We start from the raw sequence: 27,394 nt of genomic DNA on the forward strand, positions 1-27,394 counted from the left end.
AACAAGCTCCTCCTCCTGGTTGGACCTGACAGGCTGGTTCACAGGAAAAGCTCGTCTCATTGGTCGACGTAGGAGGATACTAGACTCACTGAGATCCAGGAAGTAACACAGTATATTTACTAATAATTTCCTTTACATCAACATCAAAGACCAGGTGGTCCATTTTTCCCATTTGAAGTTGTTGTTTTAGTCTCTTACCTCGTCCACGGAGACGTTCCGGGGCAGCAGCAGCACGTTGAGTTTCCGTAGCTGAGACAAAGGGTTCTTCGCGGCGAGGAACAGCAGAACTTGACCCGAAACGGACTTGATCTTGTGGTAAATCCAGTCCAGGATCTGCCAAACCAGACCAAAGATGGACAGACCCGAGACCTGGACCACCACGTGGGACTCTGTGATCCTCAGCGGCTCCAGGAACGTCACTCCACTGTCGCTGATGTGGGCCACAGCCAGACCGCAGTGGGAGAGGTCAGCTGGAACCATGGAGACATGAAAGAACCAGATGTTAGTGAGGAGGAGCAGATGTTCGTGAGGAGCAGATGTTCCTGAAGGACTCGTACCGGTCTCGGGTTCACAGTGCGGCAGGTGCAGCTCACACACGGCTCTCTCTGGACACTCGATGTCGTACAGAGGTCCTGCAGGAGTTCTGCCCGACGACTGCAGCAGCGCCTCGTCCCATTGGACCGTCCTGTACCGAAGCTCCGCCTCCTTAGACACCACAAACACCAATCCGGTGGACGAGCAGCGGAAGGCTCCGGAGGAAGGGCATCTGAACCTGCAGGAGTTCAACCCAAAAAGCATCAAAAAACTGGGGGAAAAAACAAGCGACGACCACCGGAGCCTCGTCGTACCTGAAGGAGGTTTTCCAGGACTCGAGAGACACTTCAGGTGTAAAGTCCTAAAGAGAAGAGACGCATGAGGACCTTACTCAGCCCCGCCCACTTTTACAGCCCAGGTGTTTCCGTGACATGAGGAGGTCCCCGGGCGCAGGGACAATAAAGGAAACAAACAAACAAACCTCCCAGTCCAACGGTTCGACCAGCGAAACACCACCGTGGGCCTCATCTGCTCCTCCATCTGCTCCTCCTTCACAGTCTCCTCCCTTGTCGTCTCCTGGGTCTGAGGGGAGCGTTGGAGGATCTGGGGGCTCCTGAGCCGCTTGATCTGCATCTTCTGTAGAATGAAAACACCAAACAATGGAATGAAGGTAACACAGGAGTAAGATCTCAGGAGGACGGACAGGGACGTTTCCAAAACCAGCACTTTGTAAACGGCCTGGAGCCAAAAACAACTCAGTGATGGATTCACAAACCTCCACATGATTCTGACTCTGACCAACATCACGCTCATGTTTCTTTTGAGGAAATCATGAGACCACGGTTCATCATGTTTGGATCTTTCCCACACAAAACAAAACTGTCCCAAAGTCCAGAGTCTCCTCCTCAGCACAGGCGCCCTAAGGCCACATGAATCCAGTCCTGTTGTTCAGTTGTGTCGTATTTACCTCTTATTGATTTGAATATTCCTACGAATGCCCCGAAAGACAAGTTTACATTTTGATCTAAACTCTGTGTTATATGTTTTTATGGAACATCTCACAAAATCCTGGTTTGTGAACCTGTTTACAAACAAAGGCGATAAAACGATTGTGATTGTGACTGAAGTGGATTCCTGCTCACCAGGTGTCTGTGGATCCTCAGAGGCGTCGCTGGATCTGTGGGAAAAGCAGAACATTTTGTTTGGATAAAAGTGAAATGTTTCTGACCTCATTGAACTTTGGCATAATTTACCCATGAATGAAAAACGCTTTTAAATTTCTCAGTCATGATCTGTTATGATGGTTTTTGAGGAAAACCTTTGACCTAATGAATGGAAAGTTACGTCTGTAACTGTGGTTCTATGAATCCCTCCTGACCACCAGAGGCGCTGCTGTGAGCACTGAATGACGAGCACCAGCTACGTCACGAGGAATCCTGAGCACCCGCCTCACTCAGAGGATCCAGAAGGCCCTGGAGGTGGTTTAGACAGAGGGCGACCCAACTGAGGCCTCCATAACACACAAACAGTTGGTCCGAGTGGCCAAGTGTACGGCGCGCAGCTCCAGCACATTTATGTGTCTGGAGCGCTCCCTCGGACTCCAGCGCCCCCTGGTGGCCCGGTGCTGCCACACAGCGCCCCAGCCCGTAGAGCAGTGTGGTCACCACCTCCCTGCGACACACAACTACCCCCAAAGGGACACCTCTGGAGAGATAGGACCCCACGGAGCCAGGCCCCGGAGACATGTCCCTGTCACTGTGAGTTTGCAATGCCTGTGACGCCGGGGGTCCAGGCGAAACCTGTTGAGCCACCACTGTAGAGGACGCAGCGACAGCAGGCCCAAAGGTACAATGCGAGTGACAGATGTCAGCTTCCCTAACACCTGCAGGAAGGTGACGTAGGGGAACCGCCTGCCCAGCGTGAACTGACCGAGCAACTGGAGGATGTCGTCTACTCTGCGAACCGATGGACGAGCCGCCATGGAAGCAGAGTCCAAAACCATCCCAAGAAAAGTTGTCGTCTGAGACGGGGACAGACAACTCTTCTCCAAGTTGACCTTGAGGCCCAACTGGGACACATGAGCCAGAAGGCGACCGGTCTCCCGAATCGCGACTGCACGAGAGGGGGCGCAGATGAGCCAATCGTCGAGACACGGCAGAATCTTCATTCCAGCGGCCTGCAGAGGAGAGAGGGCCGCCTTCACGCACCGACTGAAAACCCTTGGGGAAAGCGAAAGGCCAAACGGAAGCACCCGGAACTGCCAATGGCGACCCCGATAAGCAAACCTGAGAAAGCACCTGTGCTCGACCGCAATGGGCACATGGAAGGAGGCATCTGAGAGGTCTATCGACGTGAACCAGTCCCCCCTCGCAACAGCCTGCAGAACCTCTGCCGTGGTCAGCATGTGAAACCGATTGAGCCCCCTCAGATCCAAAATGGGACGGAACCCGCCTGTTGTCTTTGGCACGAGGAAGTATGTTGAATAGTATCCCCTGGGTTGCAGCAGAGGATCTACTGCCTCGATTGCCCCCTTGGCCAGGAGGGCGGAAAGCTCCTGGTCCAGGGCTTGAGCCTTCACCGAGTCGCTGATCATAGTCATCCTGACCCGGCGGGCAAATTGTGGCCGGCGTCGGAACTGTAGCCTGTAGCCATGGGTCAAAGTGGCAACCACCCATGGGTCTACAGCATGAGCAGCCCAGTAACTGAGCTGCTGATGGGAAAAGTGTCCGACGGCCGGCCCGTTGGCTTCACTGTCTAGCCCCACGGCCCCTAGGGGCCCCGGGGGGGCGGCAGCCAGAACCCGACACTCGGGCCTGCCCTCCTGAGCGGCGGACCGTGCCACGAAAGGCCCCACTGGTCCTCCGTGAAACATCCCGAGGAGAAGAACCACCAGCCCGGGACCGAGGCTGCGAGCGGTCAGCGGGTTCAGTAACAAGGCGCCTCGGCCGCGGAGGAGGGGGGGGGGGCATAACCCGGCTGAGACCTGAAAGCTGCTGTCTCGTCTGTCGCGCTTGAACGGTCCGTTCCAAAGCCTCCAGGGCAGCCGAACCAAACATCTCTCCCGGTTCCACAAGAACACTGCATAGGGTCCTACGGCATGACTCAGTCAGCCCTGGTCATCAGAGCAAACGCCTGCAGTGCAGCATCACTAAACCCGGCAGTGACCGCCACACCCCCTCATCCTGCAAGGAAGCAGAGAGGGCAAACATGAGGTGCACCGGCGAGTTACCAAGACGACCAGCCCGTGCCCCAGCACTGTAGGCTCTACAGAGGAGGTCATCAGCAGCTCGACATTAAACCTGTGGGCAACGAACATCACGACGCAGAGCCTCATCCGGTGACACGATGAGTGAAGCTATGGCAGGTTCAGCCGCCGGCATGCGCTCCAAGCCTGCCTTTGCCGCCTCATGCACAGCAGCCAACACCCGAGCATCCGCGGAGAGGTGCGAAAAGGCTCCTGGGTCGCGCCAGCATGCATAACTCCCTCAGATATTCCATGGATTGTGGGACAATAAAAGGGGGAGGAGCCTGTACGCGCCTGAAGAAGGCGCTCCCAGGAGCAGATTCTCCCGGCTGCGGAACATCCACCCGTAGCCGCCTCAAAGCCATGCACAAGACCTCCTGCACGGAGCTGTCTGCCGCCTCACTATCTGTGCTGAGTCGAAGAGCGCGATCCAGCCACAGACAATGGAGCCTCTCCTTCATCCCTAAAGCGAGAGGCTGAGGCTGCCAGAGACAAGACATCGTCAGAAAGACCAACATCCTCCACCTCCTCAACAACCTCCTCCTCCCTATTCAAAACAGGCATGGGCGGGGAAGAGAACCCAGCCCCAGCCAAGGGAGGATCCAAGCAATGTGACTGAAACAGGGACTTCATCACCGCTAACTCTGCAGCTCAACCCTCATGGAAAGGCCTTCATCAGACCTCAACTGCTTCGACTCAGGCCCAACGACTATGGACTCACTCCGGTGTTTCAGACGTGCAGGGAGAACCACCTGCCCGGAAGGAGGAAGGTCAGCACCATCTTGAGTGTGCAACTGTGCCAACCTAGCCAGCCTCACGGCCCGTAACGCAGTTCATGCAAGGATGATCCGACAGCGCCTCCCGAAGGTGGTCAGGCCCAAGGCAGGCAGGGCACAGGTCATGACCGTCATCTGCCTGAAGCGCTGTCCCACAAGCCACACAGCAACGTGAGCCATCCATCCTCACAACCGTCTGCACCACACACGAGAGTGGGACGAGACGCCAAAGTCCAAGCTAAACTCGGGAGAGGGGGCGCCAACGCTACCGTCACCAAGTATAGCAAAAAACAGCAACGAAAAAAGACTAACACCGTTAGCCAACTCCACACTCCGGGAGCTCAAAAGAAAAAAGCAACGACGCCGTGAGTTGGGAGAGGAGGCGCGAACGCTATCGTCAAATATACCAACAGAAAACAGTCCACCAGCGAAGATCCAACTGTCTCAGTCCAAGGAGGGCGCTCCACCGCTACTCCAGCCAAAGTCGGCGACAGGGCATCCAGCGACAGCGAAAAACTCCAAAAATGAACGGCTAAAGCCACGTCGTTCGAACCACACGCGAGAAGAAAAAAGGAACAGAGGCTCGGATGACGGGGGATTTATTACCTCCGGGGCGTCGTCCAGGGTCACAGGTGTGATTCATTTGGTATTAACTAGTCGAACTACGCATGTGCGAAGGACATTCAGTGCTTACAGCAGCGCCTCTGGTGGTCAGGAGGGAGGAAACAGAACTACAGACATGTAGCCTCAGTGTAAATGCGGCGCATGTGATGAGGCTCAGTTTAATCTGAATATGTGAAGATCTTTGTGGATATTTGACCAATCAACTCAAACAAACGTGTTGAAAGCACTTCCGCTGGTTCAACAATCACCGCTAGATCCGCCTCTAAATCAGGGGCACCTCTCACCTCCGGCCCAGGTCGTTCACCTCTGACGTCACGTAGCTTAGCCTGGGGGCGGAGCTTCTCGAGCCAAACACGCGGTTCAGCTGCACAAGGCGTCACCGTGTGGTTTTCATTCATGAAATCTGTCATAAAACCTGCTGTTTGTAGCATGTTGGGTCTTCCTGAGCTCACGCCTCTGCCGTCCCCGTGGGCAGTGGCGTGGGGGGGTTTCCTCGCCGTGCGTAACGCTGTGCAAAGCGGTCGTATTGAAAGATGCCTGTGTGCTCCTCCTTCTAAAGCTCATAACATCTCATACCGCCTTTGCTCTGCCCAATCCCGTCAGACCTTGGAAGCTAAGCAGGGAAGGGCCTGGTCGGTACTTGGATGGGAGACCGTTTGGTAACACCAGGAAGCCTAGCGAATGTAGTGAGTGAGTGAGTGGTTGGTGGTGGTCGGAAGGGCCGATGGCGCAGACTGGTTGCCTCGCTTCTGTCAGTCTACCCCAGGGCAGCTGTGGCTACAATAGTAGCTTACCACCACCAAGTATGGAGTGAATGAATAGTGCAATGTGAAGCGTCTTTGAGTGTCCAGAAAAGCGCTATATAAAACCGATGCATTATTATTATTATTATTATCTCCATAGGGTCCTGTTCTACCTCCCTTTCCTTCCTCTGTGGTCGTTTTCAAGTTAAAGCTGCAGAAGAACTGAACTCCTGTACCCGAGCTAACTCCACAAACAAGGAAACACGGCCATCGCCATCGCCATCGCCATCGCCACCGCCACCGTCACCGCCATCGCCGTGGCCCTCATACACAGCGGCTGCTCCTCTGCTGGTCTCGGCCCCGAGCGCCACATTGTGTAATAGCACTATTGTTGGAAATATTCTGTATTGTTTTTCTTCACTGTTTGACGCTGATGTGAATGAGGGTGAACGCGGCGGCGTGTGAGTTCAAAGATTTTAAAACACATGTTTTATGTGAAATAAATAAACACATCTGTAACGTGTGTGTGAAGGATGGAGGTTAAGTGGAGACACCGGTCAGAAAACTCCTCCACTGTGGGTTTATTGTGAGCAGTGAATGGTCGTGTCGTCTCCGCTGTGACGCTCGTGTTCCCTCAGGTCCACGTCTCTAAAGCTCAGTGGACGAGACTGAACGGTCTCCAGGCAAACAAACAGTAGAAATCCCCCCGTCCTTCACACAAAGGCTCATAGGCGGAGGAATAAGGTGGATATTCAACAAACCTGTAACTTAAAGCAGCACTAAGTCACGTGTTTACCTTAATAAACCCTCCCCGTGGTCCCTGTGGGGGTGATACAAGTGTTTATGGGAGGATTGGAGGGTCTTTCATCGCCCCCTGGTGTCTCTGGCCAGAAAAACATGTTTGCAACTTGACTGCCACCGGACCGGAGTCACCATTACACACTAATGGAATCCCAAAGAAGAAGCTAACAGGCTAACGGGCAAAGCTAACTGCGGGCTAACGTCACTTTAAACAGTATTTACAGCCAAGTTTGAGTGAAAATAATATTTCCATTGTATAATATCCCTCTGTCCCTTCACCCTTTCCTGTCAGCGAAGGATTTACTCTCCAAGACAGTTAATAAGTTAAAAAATCATAGCTCGCTGCGACACCTGCAGTTGTGCTTATGGCCTCTAGGGGCAGGAGTTACTTAGTACTGCTTTAACAATTGTCCTTGTGATGTTTCTCTGTTCTCTGTTATTAAACAGCTGTTTATCAGTAGCAAACACATGATGAGAGAGTCGGGCCACAGCCAGAATCAGAACAAGGTGAGGAGAAAATAAAAACCAGAGGAGAACTCTCTGAGGGACATACGAGTCTGCAGACCAGGAGGATGAAGGCTGAGGCTGCTCCGACAGACCTGGAGGAGTGAACAGCTCATGGGAGGAACCAGACATAAGTTCATAACACTTGACGTCATCATAAAACCTGCAGAGACAAAGGAACACAGTGAAACCCTTGGTTCTCTGAGTCTGAGTGACGTTCCTCAGACCTCGCCCTCACACCTACAGATCAAAGGAATCCAAACTTCTGTCATTGTGGCGTTAAAGGGAAAACCGAGTGAAGGGACACAGATCTAAGCAGAGAAACATTCTTCAGCAGGTTTGAAATGCACGGACCTGACTGTAACTGTGTAAAATCATTAAACTTGTCGTAAAAAGTACCAACTCTGGGCCACTGGACCAAGAAGCCTGAGGCCTGATTAAAACTGCTTTGCTGTGTCTGTAATAAATGCACCACACTGATGATCTAAAGAGCTGCTCCATAACCAGCTCCTGGTCACCGTCAGTGCAACACTGGTGTATCTGTTCCCCTGAAGCCGAGGACTCGCTCCACAGCCCTGACTTCAGCCTCTGACACTTTCATTCACAGAAATATTCACTTTAATCTGAGCTGGATCGACCTGTAATCGGCCGCCTCACTTCCATCAGTCTGCCCCATTGATCTGATTTGGATATACTTTAGGCCAGCAGGGGGCGCTCTTCCTCCTGCTGTAACTCATGACCAAAGAGGCAGGAAATAACTCAGGTTAGTAACAGCTGTTTATCAGAAACAAACACATGATGAGAGAGTCGGGCCACAGCCAGAATCAGAACAAGGTGAGGAGAAAATAAAAACCTGAGGAGAACTCACTGAGGGACATACGGGTCTGCAGACGAGGAGGATGAAGATCGCTCCAACGGATATAAAGGAGTATACTCTGAATAAAGAGTCAAAGAGGAGCGCCTCCGCTTGAGAAAGACGCCATCTTGGATCCTGATCCTGAAGAGACAAAAGGAACACAGTGAAACACTTGGTCCTCCTGTGTCTGCGTAAGTTTCCTCTGGTTTCCTCGACCACTAAAAACATGTACAATAGGTGAAAATGAATGAGAGTGTGTTTGCCTGTGTGAGTGAGCGGTGGGAGAGGCTGATGGCACAGATTGGCAGCCTCGCTTCCATCAGACGGCCTCAGGGGCAGTTGTGGCTACAATAGCTAGATTTGATTTTCAACACTTTAGGCCAGCAGGGGGCGCACTTCCTCCTGATGTAACCCGAGACCAAAGACACAGGAAACAAGTAAGAGACAAAGCTCGACGAGGTGTCGCGGAGGCGAGAACCGTCCCACGGTTATTCTGATAACGGACGCCTGGTCGTGCATCGTCCGCTTATACCAGGGTCCCGCCCACTCACACTGTTCATTCATACAGGAGTTACTTCACCTGAAACTAGTTCCAGCTCAATTGTTGATCGTTACTATGGAAACAGCTGCAGTGGAGGGATAGATACAGACGCATCTCTGGAATCGCCCATATATGGTCACTTTTGAAAACAGTTAAGGGGGAAAACAATTTTGAAAAAAATTATATTTTCTCTAATTATTCAAAAACTACTGTAACAAATGCTGAAATATGAATATAGTTTTATACTAAATACAGAGCCTCTCGTGAGTATTCATACACCTTGGACTTTTGCACATTTTGTCATGTTTACAACCCTAAACATAAAGATTTTATTTTTTTACTGAACGTTCACACACAAGTAACAGACGACTGTGAAGTGAAAGCAAAATGATACATGACTCCGTTATTTTTTAAAAATAGAAAAGTGAAAAGTGGGGCGTGCATAAGTATTCATACAGCATTTTCTGAGTGCATTAAATTGCCTTTATAACATTCCTAATGACTCCAGAATGTTCACACCTTAACCTAACCATTAAATAGAGGCACCTGTGTGTAATCTACTCTCAGTATAATTACAGCTGTTCTTTTAGGCCCTCAGAGCTGTGGTCGGAGTGTATTGGTCACTAAACAACATCATGAAGGTCAAGCAGCACCAGAGAGGTCAGGGATAAAGCTGTGGAGAAGTTTAAAGCAGCGTTAAGTTATAAAGATTTCCCAAGATTTAAACATCTCCCGGGGCAACTGTTCAATCCATCATTCAGAAATGGAAAGAGTAAAGCACCACTGCCAACTTACCAAGACACGGCTGTTCACCTAAACTAACAGACCGAACAAGGAGAGCTCTGGTAAGAAATGCAACCAAGTGCCCCAAGATAACTGTCACAGCAGATTGTTCTGTAGAAGTGAAAAAACGGCAGTTGTAGCTCGCGCTAGCTGATTGTTTTATTATCTGCGAACACAACATGACTTAGTACTCTTAGTAACATTTTTAACAATTAAACAATCATGCACAAGTTTACAATAAAATAAAAATCAAAAATAATCTACACAATCTGTAGCCTTTACTACTTTAGAATGACCGTTTTAGATTCACAAGGTCAAGTTACAGCGCTGCCATGGCAACTAGTCTGCTGCGCTAGCATTAGCTTAGCTCGAGGTCTGGCCAACTTACTTCTAAATCTGCACAGTGGGCAAAACAGCCAACCTGCCCCACCAGTAGGTCACAAATCAAATCATTTCATACATTTATGTATTTCACACATTACCTGCGAACACAACATGACAAAAACTGTAAATGTGCGAGATGTTGTCTGCTGTAGCAGAGCTTCTGTTTATTCTTCAGACGCCCGCAGTTCACGTCCCCTTGTGGTCGATTGTATGAATTACACTTATTGCAAATCTAAAGGGCTGGCTCAGTATTAATGTACTTAAAAATAAATAGAAATAATACAAGGAAATAAACAATGATGAATATGACAAAAACACACCAATGATGGAATATAGAGACTTTTGAGAGGCAGTTTCTTTCTATGTCCATTCTTCGTTATCCCCAAACTATATTCATAATTCAGCATTTGCTAAAGTAGTTTTTGAATAATTAGAGAAAGTCTACATTTTTTTCAAAATTGTTTTCCCCATAACTGTCTTCAAACATGACCATATATGGGCGATTCCAGAGATGCCTCTGTATCTATAACTCAGGTCAGTAAACAGCTGTTTGTCAGTAACAAACACATGATGATGAGAGAGTTTGGCCACAGCCAGAATCAGAACACGTTTGGTAACGGTCCGGGCTGAGGCTGAGGCTCCTCCCACAGACATAATGTGTGGAGCTGTGAAGGACTTCCAGAAATATAATCATCATATAGAGCAGAGAGGGATGCCCTCGGTGCATGAGAGTGACGTCATCTTGGATCCTGCAGAGCCAAAGGAACACAGTGTGAAACACTTGGTTCTCTCTGAGTCTGAGTGAGGTTCCTCTGACCTCGCCCTCACACCTACAGAGAACTACAGGTGACTTTGGTCATTGTGGTGTTAAAGTGACTACGGCGTGAAGAGACACAACATTCACATGAGCGCTTTGAGCAGGTTGAACTTTGCCACCAAACCTATATTTAGACGTGGAATCCTAAAGCCAGCTCTGCTTCACACTGAACTGTACGTTTGGAGGGTCTGATAATTGTGTAAATTGTGTAAAATTGACGGTGAAACAGAACATGTCTGACCTGTGGTCTGGTCCTGTTAGAAAGTCTCTCAGCTTTTTGACTCCCTCTGACGTCACGTTGTTGTCCTGTAGATCCAGTTCCTCCAGAGTCAGATTAGACTCCAGAGCAGAGCCCAGACGCTCACAGCAGAAGTCCGACAAACCACACGACTTTAGGCTGAGTGTGAAGAAACACAGAGGAACAGAGTTCATCTAAAACAATCAAATCCTCATCATACAATCCTCCAGTAGATTCTGGTGGTTGGTTCAGGATGTTCCTCACACAAATCTGACACAGATTTATAGAAACGACAGCTGAGGTTTGACATATGGGCTGTAAACACTTGGTATCGTGAGTAACCAGACTGAGAGAGACTGATCCATGTGTTTGTCTCCAGCAGAACATCCAGAACCAGGAAGTACCACCATATTAGTCCAGTGCTCTGGTCTGTGCACTGTCGCTCAGAGAACACATGTGTGACGTGTTAGAGCCGTATGAACCATCTGTCCCAGAGTCAGGACTAAACACGCTGAGGCTCAGATCTGGATCAGCAGCACTTTTTACCCGTGAATATGAGACTGAAAGGATTTCATTGACTCTTTGCTTTTGTTGTAGTTACTTCATTTTCATGCTGATGTTTTATGGACTGATTTGATCTGTTTCTTATGATTTGATGAAACTGAAGAACTTTGAATGACCTTGTGCAAATAAACTCGTACTAATGATAATCCTGATCAAATAATAATAACCCGCCCTCACTCACTGACCTTCTAGAGCCGTCTGTGGGTCAGATCTGCTCTTCAGTTCTAAATGTGTCGGTGCAGAGTCGTGTCATGAGAGTGACTGACCTCAGACTCTTCAGGCGGCAGCAATTACTCTGTAGAGAGCGACATAAAAAAATCACTCCTCGATCCGTCAGTGGGTTTTCACTCAGGTCCAAGACTCTGAGGCTGGAGGGGCGGGACTCCAGGGTTGAGTCCAGGTCAAAGCCGCCCTGTTCTGTCAGACCACAGCCCCTCAGTCTGAGAAAACAAAACACATGTGTCAGATGCCCTCCCGTCCTCCTGTAGTAACTGAGACGGGGCAGCTCAGACTCTGTGTTAGGATGAAATAAAGAATATAATATACATACATTACATTACATTACATTACATTATATATGTACTGTTTGAGCAGTGCTTTCAGACTCAGAGATTATCATCAAACACCAACTGATCCTTTTGTTCCACTGTCAAAGACAGTTTGTTTCACTTTTAAAACATGTTCTATCAGAGGGACAGTGTTTATTATGACACATATAAAAGAGACAATATGAGCAGGATTTATTTGGACGTTTCTGAAAGTGAATGATTTGATCATAAAAAACATTCTGACCTTAAAACCTCCAGAACACAGTGTGGGCTTCTCAGTCCCACAGAAAGGAAAAACACTCCTCTATCCTGGATCCAGTTTCCACTGAGGTCGAGCTCTTTCAGCACAGACGGGTCAAAGCTCAGCGCTAAAGACACTTCTTTACAGTGAGTCTGAGTCAGGCCACTCTCTGAAAGACTGAAGAAACAAACACAGTTTAGGATCCAGACACTCAGTCACAGCTGCACTGTGGGCCTGTAGAGCTGCAGGTCTCAATCACTTGGTAAGGTAAAATAACATTATTCATTATTTAATGGTGTGTTAAAATGCGCCCCCTGTAGAGCACCCATCCTCATCTCCTGTAAATGCTGGCTCCCCTCTGTTTCCATGCCCTCACAGCAGTGCATGAAGGTATGTTGTAGGGTTAGGTGTTCCTGGACCTGACACCGTGGATCATCCTCATCTCCCGACTTCCACACACTGTCGCTCTGCAGGGCATGGCTCTCACACGGTTTTCATCATATCTCAATCATATCTTTTCATCCGGTGTGCCTCAAGGATCCATTCTTGGTCCTATTCTGTTCTCCCTGTATACGCTGCCACTTTGTCAACTTATCTCTAAACACAACGTCCACTTTCATTTCTGTGCAGACGACCTCCAGATCGACCCTCCTGTGGTTCTGAGCAGCAGTTCTGCGTTGGACCCTCTCTATAACTGCCTTCACACCATCAAACAATGGCTCTCCCAGAATTTCCTTCACCTGAATGAAGGAGCTCCTCACAGCTCCCCCAGTTTTGGTCCTCCTGCACCTCAGTTTGCTCCCGCCATCCGTAACCTGGGTGTTATTTCTGACAGCGGTATGATCTTTGACACACAGATAGGTGCTTTCTGGTCCCGAGCTGACCTTGGAAAGGCCGTTCATGCCTTCATCAGCTCGAGGATAGACGACTGTACCGCCCTCTACACTCGTCTCCAGGCGCTCACACATCAGCCCAGTCCTCCGCTCTCTCCACCGGCTCTCGGTGGCGTTTAGGGTGGAGTTAAAGGTCCTGATGTTTGTGTTCAAAGCCATCAATGGTCCGGCCCCGGCCGACCTCGCCGAATTAGTAACAGTCTACGAACCAGCCAGAACTCTTCCTCCTCTGATCACACCTCCCTCGTCACTCCCAAGTTCAAATACAAAACGTTTGGAGGCCGGTCATTTGCCGCCAAAGGCCCAAAGCTGTGGAACGCACTTCCGGTCCAGCTTCGAAACATCGCTGAGTGGAGTGTTTTGATTGTTGTCTATTGTGATTCTTGTTTTAATAATGGAAAGCGCCCTGGGCACCTTCTCGCTGTTGTCGGGCGCTATACAAACAAAATTTGATTGATTGGTTTTAGTTGTTAGCCACAGCTTCTGCTAACCCTCATGACATCGATGTGTAAACTCACAGGCTGAGCTCGACTTCAGATAAAGAGCTTTGCAAACTCTCATTAGTTTCCATTTATTCAAACACAGTCTCTCAAAAACACTCTCAAAGTGTGAAATATAAAAGTGCTACAGTCTCTAAGATGTGCTTTCAGATTGTAAAATCTAATGAACATGTTCTCATACTCACAGAGCCTTCCTGCAGTTCTTCACCGCTGGGATCAGTATCCATCTGCCCTGGCGAGTCGTGTTGCACTTGTTCAGGTCCAGCTCCTCCAGGACCTGCTCTAACACCTGCAGCATGTAGGCCAGAGCCGAGCACTGGAGCTCAGACAGAGGCTGTGACGGGTCTCCTGACCTGAGGAGGTCCTGGATCTGCTGCTGCACAGACTGGTCCTTCAGCTCCACCAGGCAGTGGAAGATGCTGATGCTTCTGTCGACAGAGACTCTCTCTGAGTTCATCTCTTTAAGGTTTTCAATGACTTTGGTGATTTCTGATTGGTCCACTGGACTCAGCAGAGCTCCTAAAGGTCTGTGGTTGGACTCCAGACTGAGGCCATGAAGGAACCGCACAAACAGGTCGTTTGGACTCTTCAGGGTTTTAATAAAAGCAAGTTTGAGAAGCTCGTTAGGTCTTTGTGGGATGCTCCCTGCACCAACATTAAGAAACTCCTTAAGCTCGTCCGTGTTGTTCCTGAAACAGTGGTGAACATAAACCGCAGCCATAAACTCCTGCAGGCTCAGGTGGAAGAAGCTGTAGACCGGTTTGTCAAAGACACTTTCTCGTTTGATGATCTCAGAGAAGAACGAGGCCTCGCTCAGGTCCAGACCCACCTGCCCCAGGTCTTCTTGGTAGAACATGATGTTTCCTTTCTGCAGTTGTTCAAAGGCCAGTCTGCCCAGCTTCAGGAGCCGCTCACAGTCGGCTCTGCTCAGCCCACGTCTAGAGATATTGAACTTCTGAAACCAGTCCAACAGACTCTTCTGCCTTGTCTTTCTGCTGAGGGTCTTCACCAACAGGCAGAGGTTCACGCTGACGGGCTTTCAACACTGTGGCTGTGATGGAGCTGAAGAGCGGGATCTGACACATGTTGTAGAGGCTGCGGGAGGTTCTGAGGAGGGACATGTAAGATGGTGTTGTCCTGAAGAACTGCTCCTTCTGATAATCAGTGAACCCTCGCAGCTCCGTGACCCTGTCCACGCTCTGCGCTGGGATCTGATTGGCTGCTGCAGGTCTGGAGGTGATCCATATTTGGGCGTGAGGAAGCAGGTCTCCTCTGATGAGGTTGACCAGCAGCACACTGACCTCTGACCTCTGTGTGACCTCAGAGACGACCTCACAGCTGAAGTCCAGGGGCAGGCGGCTCTCGTCGAGGCCGTCACAGATGATCAGGACTTTACTGTGGCTCAGAGCGTGAGGAAGGAGCTCCTGCAGCTCTGGATGGAACGCTTGGATCAGCTCCATCAGACTGTAGCGCCCCCTGGTGGTGAGCAGGTTCATCTCTCTGAAGGACAGCGGCACCACCAGCTGCAGCTCCTGGTTCTCTGAGCCCTGGGCCCAGAACCAACAGAACCTCAGGACTGAGAAGGTCTTCCCCACTCCGGCCACGCCCACAGTCAGCACCACCCTGAGGGGCGCCCCCTGCAGGCGTTCAGAGGGCAGTGGTTTAAAGATGTCGCTGCAGCTGATGACCGTCTCCTGAATGCTCCTCATCTTGGAATCTGCCTCCATCTGAATGACCTCATGTTGGACCTCAGTGAAGACCTGCTGCAGAAGAACTCTCCTCCCTGAGGCACTTCCTGCAGACACTGTTCCACACTTTGTCTTAAGACTTTCTTTGTAAACGACTAAAGCCTCGTGTGGATCTGAAAAAAGAGAAAATCAATCAATATAACGACTTGTCCTCATTCAAACTAACAATTAAAGTAAAGTCCTTTTTAAAGAGAATTAGTCCTAATTTCAAACACATTTTCATCTGAAACAACTTAAATGGGGATGTTAGTGACGCCCTGTGTCTTCAATGAAGGTCACAGAGGTCACAGGGGTCACAGAGGTCACAGGGGTCACAGGGGTCACAGAGGTCACAGAGATCACAGAGGTCACAGAGATCACAGAGGTCACAGAGGTCACAGAGATCACAGAGGTCACAGAGGTCGCAGAGATCACAGAGGTCACAGAGGTCACAGAGATCACAGAGGTCACAGAGATCACAGAGGTCACTGAGGTCACAGAGATCACAGAGGTCACAGAGGTCACAGGGGTCACAGAGGTCACAGAGGTCACAGAGATCACAGAGGTCACTGAGGTCACAGAGATCACAGAGGTCACAGAGATCGCAGAGATCACAGAGGTCACAGAGGTCACAGAGGTCACAGAGGTCACAGAGATCACAGAGGTCACTGAGGTCACAGAGATCACAGAGGTCACAGAGGTCACAGAGATCACAGAGGTCACAGAGGTCACTGAGGTCACAGAGATCACTGACATCCTGTGACCTTTGCTCTGCTTGACAGAAGTCTATAAAAGCTGCAGAGCCTCGTAAGTAAAACTACTCAAATGGAGATCTGTCTGATAAATGTTCGCTTTAATTATGACAAACTAAAAATCATCCTGACGGCCACAGATTTCACAGGGAAACACTCTCCTCCAAATATTACGAGTATTAGTAAATTCTAAAGTTACCCCAGTCTGAAGCGCCTCCAGGCTCTTTGTGTTTTAACTTCTCTCTGCGTTTTGATGGTCCATATCCCAGGTCGTCCTCAGAGACGAGGCTCTTCTGAGGTTCTTTTCTTCTGGTCTCGTCAGCCTCAGCTTCTCTGCTCGGTTTCCCCTCACAGTCACTCATGTTGGAACGATCCGACTGTAGAAAGAAAGTCACACATGAACAGGAGCAAAGCAGGTTCAGGTTCACTTTGATTCAGAAACAACACACTCAGTTAATTAGGCCCGAGCCATTTTTGACCCGCTGAACGTGGCCGAAAACTCACCAAATTTGGCGGAGACATTGGAGCGGCGTGAAAATTTATGGGAATGGACGGATTGGCCACGCCCACAACAAAATGGCTCCACAGCGCCCCCTGGAAGCTGACCCCATTTCAAAAGAAAACGTGCGTTTTTGGGCGTAGGCCATTTTGACTTTCAAGTGGCTTGTAAGTGGCTTGTAAGTGGCCCACCCATCCTCCGTGAAAATCGCCAGAGTTCTTAGCCTGGCAGCATGCTGGCCTCTGTCAGAGTTTCTCCTGAAATTCAAAATTTCAGGAGAAACCAAACCAACAAATTTCCCCCTTTATTCACAAAAGCCACACTTTTGGACTGTATATTTATGTATTTATACTACCCCTCTGTCACAGACAGAAGCTTTAATTTGGACGTTTTTGCCTCCAAATTTAACTTTTTCTCAACTGTACAATAACAGGAAGTTCAGTTTGGCTGTTTCCTGTTCGTCTCTCTGTGTGTTCCTCGCACTATGTGGGTCTCACCAAAAAATTGCTTCAATATCGCTCAAAGAATATCGATTCTTTGGGCAGCCAGGAATTTACCCTAATTACAAAATGATAGAATATATTATTTTCTAAACTGTAAATCTGTTTCCTGCAAATACACAAGTGCGAGGTCTTTCAGAACATTAATGTCAAATCCTCTGTGTCATTCACTCAGTCTGAGTAACTCCATTGGTAGAGAGCTGGGTTACTGTACAGGAGGTTGCTGGATCAAATCTGACCTTAATTCTTTTTTTTATTCAATTTTTTACCGCACCTATGGACCCACCCTCATGAAAAATGCTTTCAAAATATGCGTCACTAAAGAGACAGAAATGGGGGATCGTAGGGAAACAACGGAGGCAACACTGGGGAAAATGTCAAAAACATTCTTTTTGCTCTCCTCCATTAACGTGCTGGGAACGAATTCCTGACTGGTAGTTTGGAGAAGAGTCGCCCACATCAGGCCCACATTGGTATGAACTGACAGCTCAGTGAGAGAGCGCTGGTCTTTGGTGTAGGAGGTTGTCAGTTCAAATATGGCTTTGACACTTTTCTAATGCTTTCTCTTTTCTTTACGGCTGAAGGCTGAGGCCAGGCTGGGTTTGAGGCAGAGACGAAAGCAGGTTTTGGCAAAGCGAGCTGTTGCAAAGAGCGAGAGCGATCAGGGGTGGTCAAAATGAGCGAGTTCGATTGTGGGGCTCGCAAGGGACGAGAACGAGCGGAGGTGGTCACAAGGGACGAGGGCGAGCGGAGGTGGTCACAAGGCATGACAGCGAGCGGAGGTGGTCACAAGGCATGAGAGCGAGCGGAGGTGGTCACAAGGGACGAGGGCGAGCAGAGGTGGTCACAAGGGACGAGGGCGAGCAGAGGTGGTCACAAGGGACGAGGGCGAGCAGAGGTGGTCACAAGGGACGAGGGCGAGCGGAGGTGGTCACAAGGGACGAGGGCGAGCAGAGGTGGTCACAAGGGACGAGGGCGAGCAGAGGTGGTCACAAGGGACGAGGGCGAGCGGAGGTGGTCACAAGGGACGAGGGCGAGCGGAGGTGGTCACAAGGGACGAGGGCGAGCAGAGGTGGTCACAAGGGATGAGAGCGAGCGGAGGTGGTCACAAGGCATGACAGCGAGCGGAGGTGGTCACAAGGCATGAGAGCGAGCGGAGGTGGTCACAAGGGACGAGGGCGAGCAGAGGTGGTCACAAGGGACGAGGGCGAGCAGAGGTGGTCACAAGGGACGAGGGCGAGCAGAGGTGGTCACAAGGGACGAGGGCGAGCGGAGGTGGTCACAAGGGACGAGGGCGAGCAGAGGTGGTCACAAGGGACGAGGGCGAGCGGAGGTGGTCACAAGGGACGAGAGTGAGTGGAGGTGGTCGCAAGGCATGACAGCGAGCGGAGGTGGTCACAAGGGACGAGAGCGAGCGGAGGTGGTCGCAAGGCATGACAGCGAGCGGAGGTGGTCACAAGGGACGAGGGCGAGCGGAGGTGGTCACAAGAGACGAGAGCGAGCGGAGGTGGTCACAAGGGACGAGAGTGAGTGGAGGTGGTCACAAGGGACGAGTCCCCAGGGGAAGGGCCTCCATCGGCGCTTGCGGCTTTAATTTACTTTATTCTTTCAACTTCAGACCGGTGTCTTAGAGGAAAACAGATTCCTATCTGTGACCTGTTAGTCTGCCCCAGGGCAGCTGTGGCTTGTACCACAGAGTGAATGAATAATGTAAAGCCTGTTTGGGGACCGCTGTTTGAGGACCGCTGTTTGAGGACCGCTGTTTGGGGACCGCTGTTTGGGGACCGCTGTTTGGGGACCGCTGTTTGGGGACCGCTGTTTGGGGACCGCTGTTTGGGGACCGCTGTTTGGGGACCGCTGTTTGGGGACCGCTGCAGTGTGTGTGTGAGCGGAAGCAGAACCACAGAGGTTTACTTGTGAAATAGGTCACGCTGTTCTTTCAGACAGGTATATTTTAAAGTATGTGGTATATTTTACAGACTCCTCCTCCCCAGCTCTGACAAAGCATGTTCCTGAAAAGGGCATAAGGGCGGGATCTTCACCGTAGACTCCGCCCTTGTGTGGCGTGTAGCTCGCGCTGCTCCAATGCTAACAGTCCGACCCTCATTAAGTACCAGATTTCTAAAATTCTTCTTACGAAAACCAGCCTGGTTTCTTAAATTGTGACTCAGCGTTATCTCAGGAGGAAGATCAGCCTAGTCTAGTGTTGAAAACATTGAAACCAGGTGTTAAAGTTGTTTTTAAGGCGTCTAAACTCCAATGCTTTTCAATGGGGGCCTAGTGGTGATATGGAGGTACTACAGCAATGGCCCCCAGTGTCGTGGTCATAAAGCAGAGCAGCCAGCGCCCACTGGTTCTTACCTGAAGCGAGGTCAGAAGAAGAGGTCCAGCTCCGACTCCTCCTGAGGACACGCGTGTGCTCTTTATCCGACTCCTCCTGAGGACACGCGTGTGCTCTTTATCCGCTCAGAGACTTTGCAGAACTAATGTGAACATACTTCCTGTTTTCAGAGTCGCTCTGAAACCACACTCAGGTCATTTCCTGTGTTACTCTTCAAACTGATCAGACCCAGAGTTAAAAGAAGCAGCTTTAACCTCTTAACTCCCGCCTGAACTGAGAGGATCAGATTTTTTTTTCCCAGCATTTTTTGTTGGGCATTCAACTAATTTTTGTAACTTTTTTGTAATCACATTTTTTGTCATTTGTCAATTTTTTGTAATTTTTTTGGTCACATTTTTGTAATTTTTTGTCAAATTTTTATCACATTTTTAGTCATATTTTCGTCATTTTTTGTAATTTTTTATGTCCAATTTTTGTAATTTTTTTTGTAATTTTTTCTTTTCTTTTTTGCAACCCCCATGAGCTGCCACCTTAACGTGGTGGGGTTGTTTGAGTGCCCGAATGACCCGAGGAGCTATGTTGTCTGGGGCTTTATGCCGATGGTAGGGTCTCCCATGGCAAACAGGTCCGAGGTGACGGGTCAGACGAAGAGCAGCTCAGAAGACCCTCATGGACAGTGAAAGAACAAGGACAGTGACGTCGCCCGGCATGGCGCAGCCGGGGCCCCACCCTGGAGCCAGACCTGGGGTTGGGGCTCGAACTTGAGCGCCTGGTGGCCGGGCCTTTGCCCACGGGGCCCGGCCGGGTACAGCCCGAAGGGACGACGTGGGCCCGCCCTCCTGTGGACCCACCACCCGCAGAGGGATCCGTAGGGGTCGGGTGCAGAGAGGACTGGGTGGCAGTCGAGGCCGGGTGCCTCGACGACCTGGTCCGCATGCACAGCTTCTGGCGTTCGGGACATGGAACGTCACCTTGCTGGGGGGGAAGGAGCCTGAGCTTGTGCGGGAGGTTGAGAGATACCGGCTAGATATAGTCGGGCTCACCTCCACGCACAGCTTGGTTTCCGGATCCCAACTCCTGGAGAGAGGCTGGACTCTCCATGTTTCTGGAGTTGCCCGCGGGGAGAGGCGGCGGGCTGGGGTGGGTTTGCTCATATCCCCCCAGCTCAGCCGTCACGTGTTGGAGTTCACCCCGGTGGACGAGAGGGTCGCGTCCCTACGCCTTCGGGTCGGGGACAGGTCTCTCACCGTTGTTTCGGCCTACGGGCCCAACATCGGTGCAGAGTACCCGGCCTTCTTGGAGTCCCTGGGAGGGGTACTAGATGGTGCTCCGACTGGGGACTCCATTGTTCTGCTGGGGGACTTCAACGCCCACGTGGGTAACGACAGTGAGACCTGGGAGGGAGTGATTGGGAGGAACGGCCTCCCCGATCTGAACCCGAGTGGTGTTCTGTTATTGGACTTCTGTGCTAGTCGCAGTTTGTCCATAACGAACACCATGTTCGAGCACAAGGGTGTCCATAAGTGCACGTGGCACCAGGACACCCTAGGCAGGAGGTCGATGATCGACTTTGTAGTTGTGTCATCTGATCTCCGGCCGCGTGTCTCGGACACTCGGGTAAAGAGAGGGGCTGAGCTGTCAACCGATCACCACCTGGTGGTGAGCTGGATCCGCTGGCAGGGGAGGAAGCCGGTCAGACCTGGCAGGCCCAAGCGTGTTGTGAGGGTCTGCTGGGAACGTCTGGCGGATCCCTCTGTCAGTGGGGTCTTCAACTCCCACCTCCGGAAGAGCTTCACCCAGATTCCGGGGGAGGCTGGGGACATGGAGTCCGAGTGGACCATGTTCTCCTCCTCCATTGTCGATGCGGCGGCTAGTGGCTGTGGCCGTAAGGTCTCTGGTGCCTGTCGCGGCGGCAATCCCCGAACCCGGTGGTGGCGCCCGGAAGTAAGGGATGCCGTCAAGCTGAAGAAGGAGTCCTACCTGGCCTTGTTGTCTTGTGGGACTCCTGAGGCAGCTGAGAGGTACCGGCAGGCCAAGCGTGCTGCGGCTCGTGCGGTCGCTGAGGCTAAAACTCGGGTCTGGGAGGAGTTCGGAGAAGCCATGGAGGAAGACTATCGGTCGGCCTTGAGGAGATTCTGGCAAACCGTCCGGCGCCTCAGGAGGGGGAAGCAGTGCTTCACCAACAGGGTTCTAGACTGCGACCAAAATGCTCGCATATGCGACTATTTTTTGAGAATGTGCGAGTAAAAAAAATAAGTGGTAGCATCTGTGCGAGCAAAAAAAAGAAAGAAAGTCTAATAGGCTTTATGAGGAGTGCTGCAAATAACGTTATAAACAGGATCTCCAGAGCACTCCTCTGAGAACACACACACACACACACACTGCACAAACACGCACGCACCACCCAAGCTTCCACTATTATTGAAGAAGTCAGCTGGTAGTTTAGGCTAAACGTTTTGTCCAGGCGAGTGCCGCGCTCTCCCTGTTTGTCCGAGGGACAGGTGAAATACAGACAGCAACAGAAGCCACGTGTCCCGACATGAATTAACCTTCTATTACTTTCTGCCAATACGCACTTTCCGACAGTTTATTCCCCAAAGAAGTATCTATTTTCACTTTTATGTTCGCCTTTTGGGGCGGTAGCGCTGCAGCCGAGCGGCGAGCTCACGAGCGCAGGTCAGAGCGAAGCACGCGCACGAGAGGAGGAGACAGGAGCAGAAAGAGTTTAGCGGTTTATGTTCCTACCTGAGCTCGCTCTGATCTCCTCGCGGTCAGAAAAAGCTTGTTTTAGAGCGCAAATGTAAAGCTAACGGAGAGCTAACGTAAAGCTAACAGAGAGCTAACGTAAAGCTAACAGAGAGCTAACGTAAAGCTAACGGAGAGCTAACAGCTGCTGTTATGGCCCGCCCTCCCTCAGCCGCAGCAGATTCAGCTCCTGTATTTTATTTAGGCTTAGGCTAAAACAGCTACTTTTTGCCTGTGATTAACACGGTCTTAATTGGCAGTAATACATAATTTTATAAGTGAATATCCTGCAAGTGACAGTGATATTGCAGATTTGGAAAGAAAGAGACAAGCAATTGCCAAGATGAATAATAATGGATTGAAAACACAAAATTAAAGCAGAACAATGCAAAAAAATATAAAACTATATAAAATCACTATTATTAATATGAAAAACTCAATTTTAAAAAGTTTTAACACTATTTTAATCATTGTTAGGATCAATTATAAGTTATTTCGAACATGTTTATAATTGTCCTTGTTTTAATTTATTAAAATGGTGAATTTTGATGTTGTGTCTCGAGTCTGTGCGACCAAATGAAAAAGTTGGTAGCACCAGTGCTACTAAAATAAAAGTTAGTCTTGAACCCTGACCAACACTGTGTACAGTGCGGGTGGGGGGCTGCTGACCTCGACTGGGGATGTCGTCGGACGGTGGAAGGAGTACTTCGAGGACCTCCTCAATCCCATCGTCACGTCTTCCAATGAGGAAGCAGAGGTTGGGGACTCGGAGGTGGGCTCGCTCATCACCGGGGCTGAAGTCACCGTGGTGGTTAGAAAGCTCCTCGGTGGCTCCGGGGGTGGATGAGATTCGTCCTGAGTACCTTAAGTCTCTGGATGTTGTAGGACTGTCTTGGCTGACACGTCTCTGCAACATCGCGTGGCGGTCGGGGACAGTGCCCCTGGATTGGCAGACCGGGGTGGTGGTCCCTCTCTTTAAGAAGGGGGACCAGAGGGTGTGTTCCAATTACAGAGGAATCACCCTCCTCAGCCTCCCCGGTAAGGTCTACTCCAGGGTGCTGGAGAGGAGGATCCGGCCGATAGTCGAACCTTGGATCCAGGAGGAACAATGCGGTTTTCGTCCTGGTCGTGGCACACTGGACCAGCTCTATACCCTCCGTCGGGTGCTCGAGGGTTCGTGGGAGTTCGCCCAACCAGTCCACATGTGTTTTGTGGACCTGGAGAAGGCGTTCGACCGCGTCCCTCGTGGTGCCCTGTGGGGGGTGCTCCGGGAGTATGGGGTCCGGGGCCCTCGTGGTGCCCTGTGGGGGGTGCTCCGGGAGTATGGGGTCCGGGGCCCTCTGTTTAGGGCTGTCCGTTCCCTGTATGACCGCAGCAGGAGCTTGGTTCGCATTGCCGGCAGTAAGTCAGACCTGTTCCCGGTGCGTGTTGGTCTCCACAGGGCTGCCCTTTGTCACCGGTTCTGTTCATTACTTTTATGGACAGAATTTCTAGGCGCAGCCAGGGGCCGGAGGGCGTCCGGTTTGGGAGCCTCAGAGTCTCATCTCTGCTGTTTGCGGACGATGTTGTTCTGATGGCTTCAACGAACCAGGACCTCCAGCACGCACTGGGGCGGTTTGCAGCAGAGTGTGTAGCGGCCGGGATGAGGATCAGCACCTCCAAATCCGAGGCCATGGTTCTCCACCGGAAAAAGGTGGTTTCCCCTCTACAGGTCGGTGGGGAGTCCTTACCTCAAGTGGAGGAGTTCAAGTACCTCGGGGTCTTGTTCACGAGTGAGGGACGGATGGAGCGTGAGATCGACAGACGGATCAGTGCGGCGTCAGCAGTGATGCGGTCGCTGTATCGGTCTGTCGTGGTGAAGAGGGAGCTGAGTCGGAGCAAAGCTCTCGATTTACCGATCGATCTACGTTCCCACCCTCACCTATGGTCATGAGATTTGGGTAATGACCGAAAGGACAAGATCGCGAATACAAGCGGCCGAAATGAGTTTCCTTCGCAGGGTGGCTGGAGGAGCTCAGTTACCCGGGAGGAGCTCGGAGTAGAGTCGCTGCTCCTTCACGTCGAAAGGAGCAGCTGAGGTGGCTCAGGCATCTGTTCCGGATGCCTCCTGGTCGCCTCCCGCGGGAGGTGTTCCAGGCATGTCCTAGTGGGACAAGGCCTCGTGGACCCAGGACACGGTGGTGGGACTATGTCTCCGAGCTGGCCTGGTGTGGCCTCGGGGTCAGAACAGCTGAAGGAAGTGTGTGTGGATCGGGAAGTTTGGGCATCTCTGCTGAGACGCTGCCCCCGCGACCCGGCCCCGGATAAAGCGGAAGAAAATGGATGGATGTATTTTTTGGTCAAATGTTTGTCATTTTTTGGTCACATTTTTGTCATTTTTTTGTCATTTTTTTGTCTTTTTTTTTTCAAATTTTCATCAAATTTTTTGTCATTTTTTTTGTATTTTTTTTGTAAATTTTTTGTAAATTTTTTGCATATTTTTGTCAAATTTTTATCTTTTTTTTCATTTTTTCATAATTTTTTTTATCACATTTTTGGTGTTTTTTTTAATTTTATTTTAGTCATTTTTTTTTTTTTTTGTCACTTTTGTTTTAATTTTTTAATAAATTTTTCAACACTTTTTTTGTCAATGTTTTGTGTCAATTTCCATCATTGTTTTTTTTGGGGGGGGGATTTGTCGGGGATTCAACTCATTTTTGTAACTTTTTTGTCATGTTTTCGTCAATTTTTTCGTCAATGTTTTATCATATTTTTTTTATTTTTTTCAAATTTTTGTCACATTTTTGTCATTTTTTCATCACTTTTTTCATTTTTTCCGAATTTTTTCATCACATTTTTTTTCTTCATTTTTTTTTTCATTTTTTGTCAATTTTTTGTAATTTTTCTGTCAAATTTTTGTCATTTTTTTCAATTTCATTTTTGCCACTTTTTCGACACTTTTTTGTCAATGTTTTATGTCAATTTCCATCATTGTTTTCGTCTCAGTTTTGTTGCTATTTCCACAGCTTTTTTCCAGAAGCTTTTGGACTGGGGTAAAGCCAAACAGAACAGAAGGAAACGGCTTTAATACGGAGAGTCGTTACAGAACAAAACACTTGTGTCTGATTTAAGGAAGACAAAAATACAGAAGTCAGTTCAGCTGTAAAGTTTATGATGTAATTGGATGTTATTGGCTGGAACTGAAGGGTTTAATTCCTCAAACATGTGAAGCTTTAGTCTTTGTTATCACTGCCTCACATACAGTGCCTCTCGAAAGTATTCATACACCTTGAACTTTTGCACATTTTGTCATGTTTACAACCCTAAACATAAAGATTTTATTTTGATTTTTTTTACTGAACGTTCACACACAAGTAACAGACGACTGTGAAGTGAAAGTGAAATGATACATGATTCTGTTATTTTTCAAAAAATAGAAAAGTGAAAAGTGGGGCGTGCATAAGTATTCATACAGCATGAATGAATACTTTGTGAACCCCCTTTTACTGCAATAACAGCAGCAAGTCTTTTGGGGTCTGACTCTACAAGATTTGCACATGTAGAGACTGACATTTTAGCCCATTCCTCTTTACAAAACAACTCCAGCTCTGTCACATTAGAAGGAGAGCGTTTGTGAACAGCAGTTTTCAGATTATTCCACAGATTTTCAATAGGATTTAGGTCAGGACTTTGACTGGGCCATTCTAACACATGAATATGTTTTTATTGAACCATTCCATTGTAGATTTATCTTTGTGTTTCGGGTCATTGTCCTGCTGAAGGTAAATCTCCGCCCCAGCCTCAGTTCTCTTGTGACTCCAGCAGGTTTTCCTCCGAAATGTCCCTGTATTTGGCTCCATCCATCTTCCCAACTATTCTTACAATCTCCCCAGTCCCCGCTGAGGAAAAGCAGCCCCACAGCATGATGCTCCCCCCCCCGTATATTTGACACTGGGGATGGTGCACTCAGGACCATGAGCAGTGTCAGGTTTGCTCCATACATAACGTTTGTCTCATCTGACCAAAGCTCCTTCTTCCACATGGAGCTGTGTCCTCCATATGACTTCTAGCAAACTTCAAACGGGATTTCTTATGGCCTCCTTTCAATAATGTCTTTCTTCTTCCACTCGTCCATGAAGGCCAGATTTGTGTAGACACGACTTATAGTTGTCCCATGTACAGATTCCCCCAGCTCAGCGGCAGGACTTCACAGCTCCTCCAGAGTTATCTTGGGGCACTTGGTTGTATTTCTGACCAGTGTCTCCTTGTTCGGTTTGTTAGTTTAGGTGGTTTAGGTGGTCTATACTCTTTCCATTTCTGAATGATGGATTGAACAGTTGCTCCGGGAGATGTTTAAATCTTGGGAAATCTTTGTATAACTTAATGCTGCTTTAAACTTCTCCATAGCTTTATCCCTGACCTCTCTGGTGCTCCTTGACCTTCATGATGTTGTTTAGTGACCACAGCTCTGAGGGCTTAAAAGAACAGCTGTAATTATACTGAGAGTAGATTACACACAGGTGGCCTCTGTTTAAAAGTTAGGCCAAGGTGTGAACATTCTGGAGTCATTAGGAATGTTTTAAAGGCAATTTAATGCACTCAGAAAATGCTGTATGATACTTATGCACGCCCCACTTTTCACTTTTGTATTTTTTGAAAAATAACAGAATCATGTATCATTTTGCTTTCACTTCACAGTTGTCTGATACTTGTGTGTGAACGTTCAGTAAAAAAATCTAAATAAAATCTTTATGTTTAGGGCTGTAAACATGACAAAATGTGAGGCTCTGTACCTGCTTTAGACACTTAAAGCACTTTGCATCAAGGAACCCCTCACCCATAATACACCAGTGTAGACAATGGAGGCAGTCGTGAACAAATATAATACATTCAGCATATAATGTGATACTAATGTAGCTAATACTTCAATTTGGCTTTATTTTCAAGAACTAACACCTTATACTACGTTATTTTTGTGCAGTTTTTTCTGAAATGTTGGATGCCTGTTATTTGGAGTGTTCTTAAAAATAAACTGTCATGTCATGACCCTCTTGAAAAAGAGATGGTTCATTTCAATGGGGCTATTCTTGAAATAAATCAAATCAAATCAGACAGTGAGAAAAAAAAATGCTAATGTTTTTAAACTGTATGTAAATTGTCACATTAATATATCGGTGGCACAGACAGTAGAGAGGGGGGTTTGAGATCCGAGGATCGGTGGTTCCAACACTGCAGGTGCACACTGTTGTGTGGGTGACTG

At 49.1% G+C, this 27,394-nt stretch overlaps 2 protein-coding genes across 2 annotated transcripts; both read right to left on the reverse strand.

Annotated features, from left to right (window-relative positions):
- Positions 1-6,502: 6,502 nt before the first annotated feature.
- Positions 6,503-14,312, reverse strand: LOC306977860 (uncharacterized protein; the record flags this gene model as incomplete). The annotated part of the gene is made up of 7 exons (XM_079576299.1): positions 6,503-6,632; positions 7,276-7,389; positions 8,095-8,223; positions 10,849-11,004; positions 11,676-11,849; positions 12,202-12,375; positions 13,777-14,312. The coding sequence occupies 7 exons, from the start codon at positions 14,310-14,312 to the stop codon at positions 6,503-6,505; spliced, it is 1,413 nt and encodes a 470-aa protein (XP_079432425.1).
- A 217-nt stretch (positions 14,313-14,529) lies between these two features.
- On the reverse strand, positions 14,530-16,432 carry LOC306977862 (protein NLRC3-like; the record flags this gene model as incomplete). Its single annotated transcript, XM_079576301.1, has 2 exons — positions 14,530-15,452; positions 16,270-16,432. The coding sequence occupies 2 exons, from the start codon at positions 16,430-16,432 to the stop codon at positions 14,530-14,532; spliced, it is 1,086 nt and encodes a 361-aa protein (XP_079432427.1).
- Between the last annotated feature and the right edge of the window lie 10,962 nt (positions 16,433-27,394).

This window comes from Gobius niger (genome assembly GCF_951799975.1).
Source record: "Gobius niger genome assembly, chromosome: 18".
Taxonomy (NCBI): Eukaryota; Metazoa; Chordata; class Actinopteri; order Gobiiformes; family Gobiidae; genus Gobius; species Gobius niger.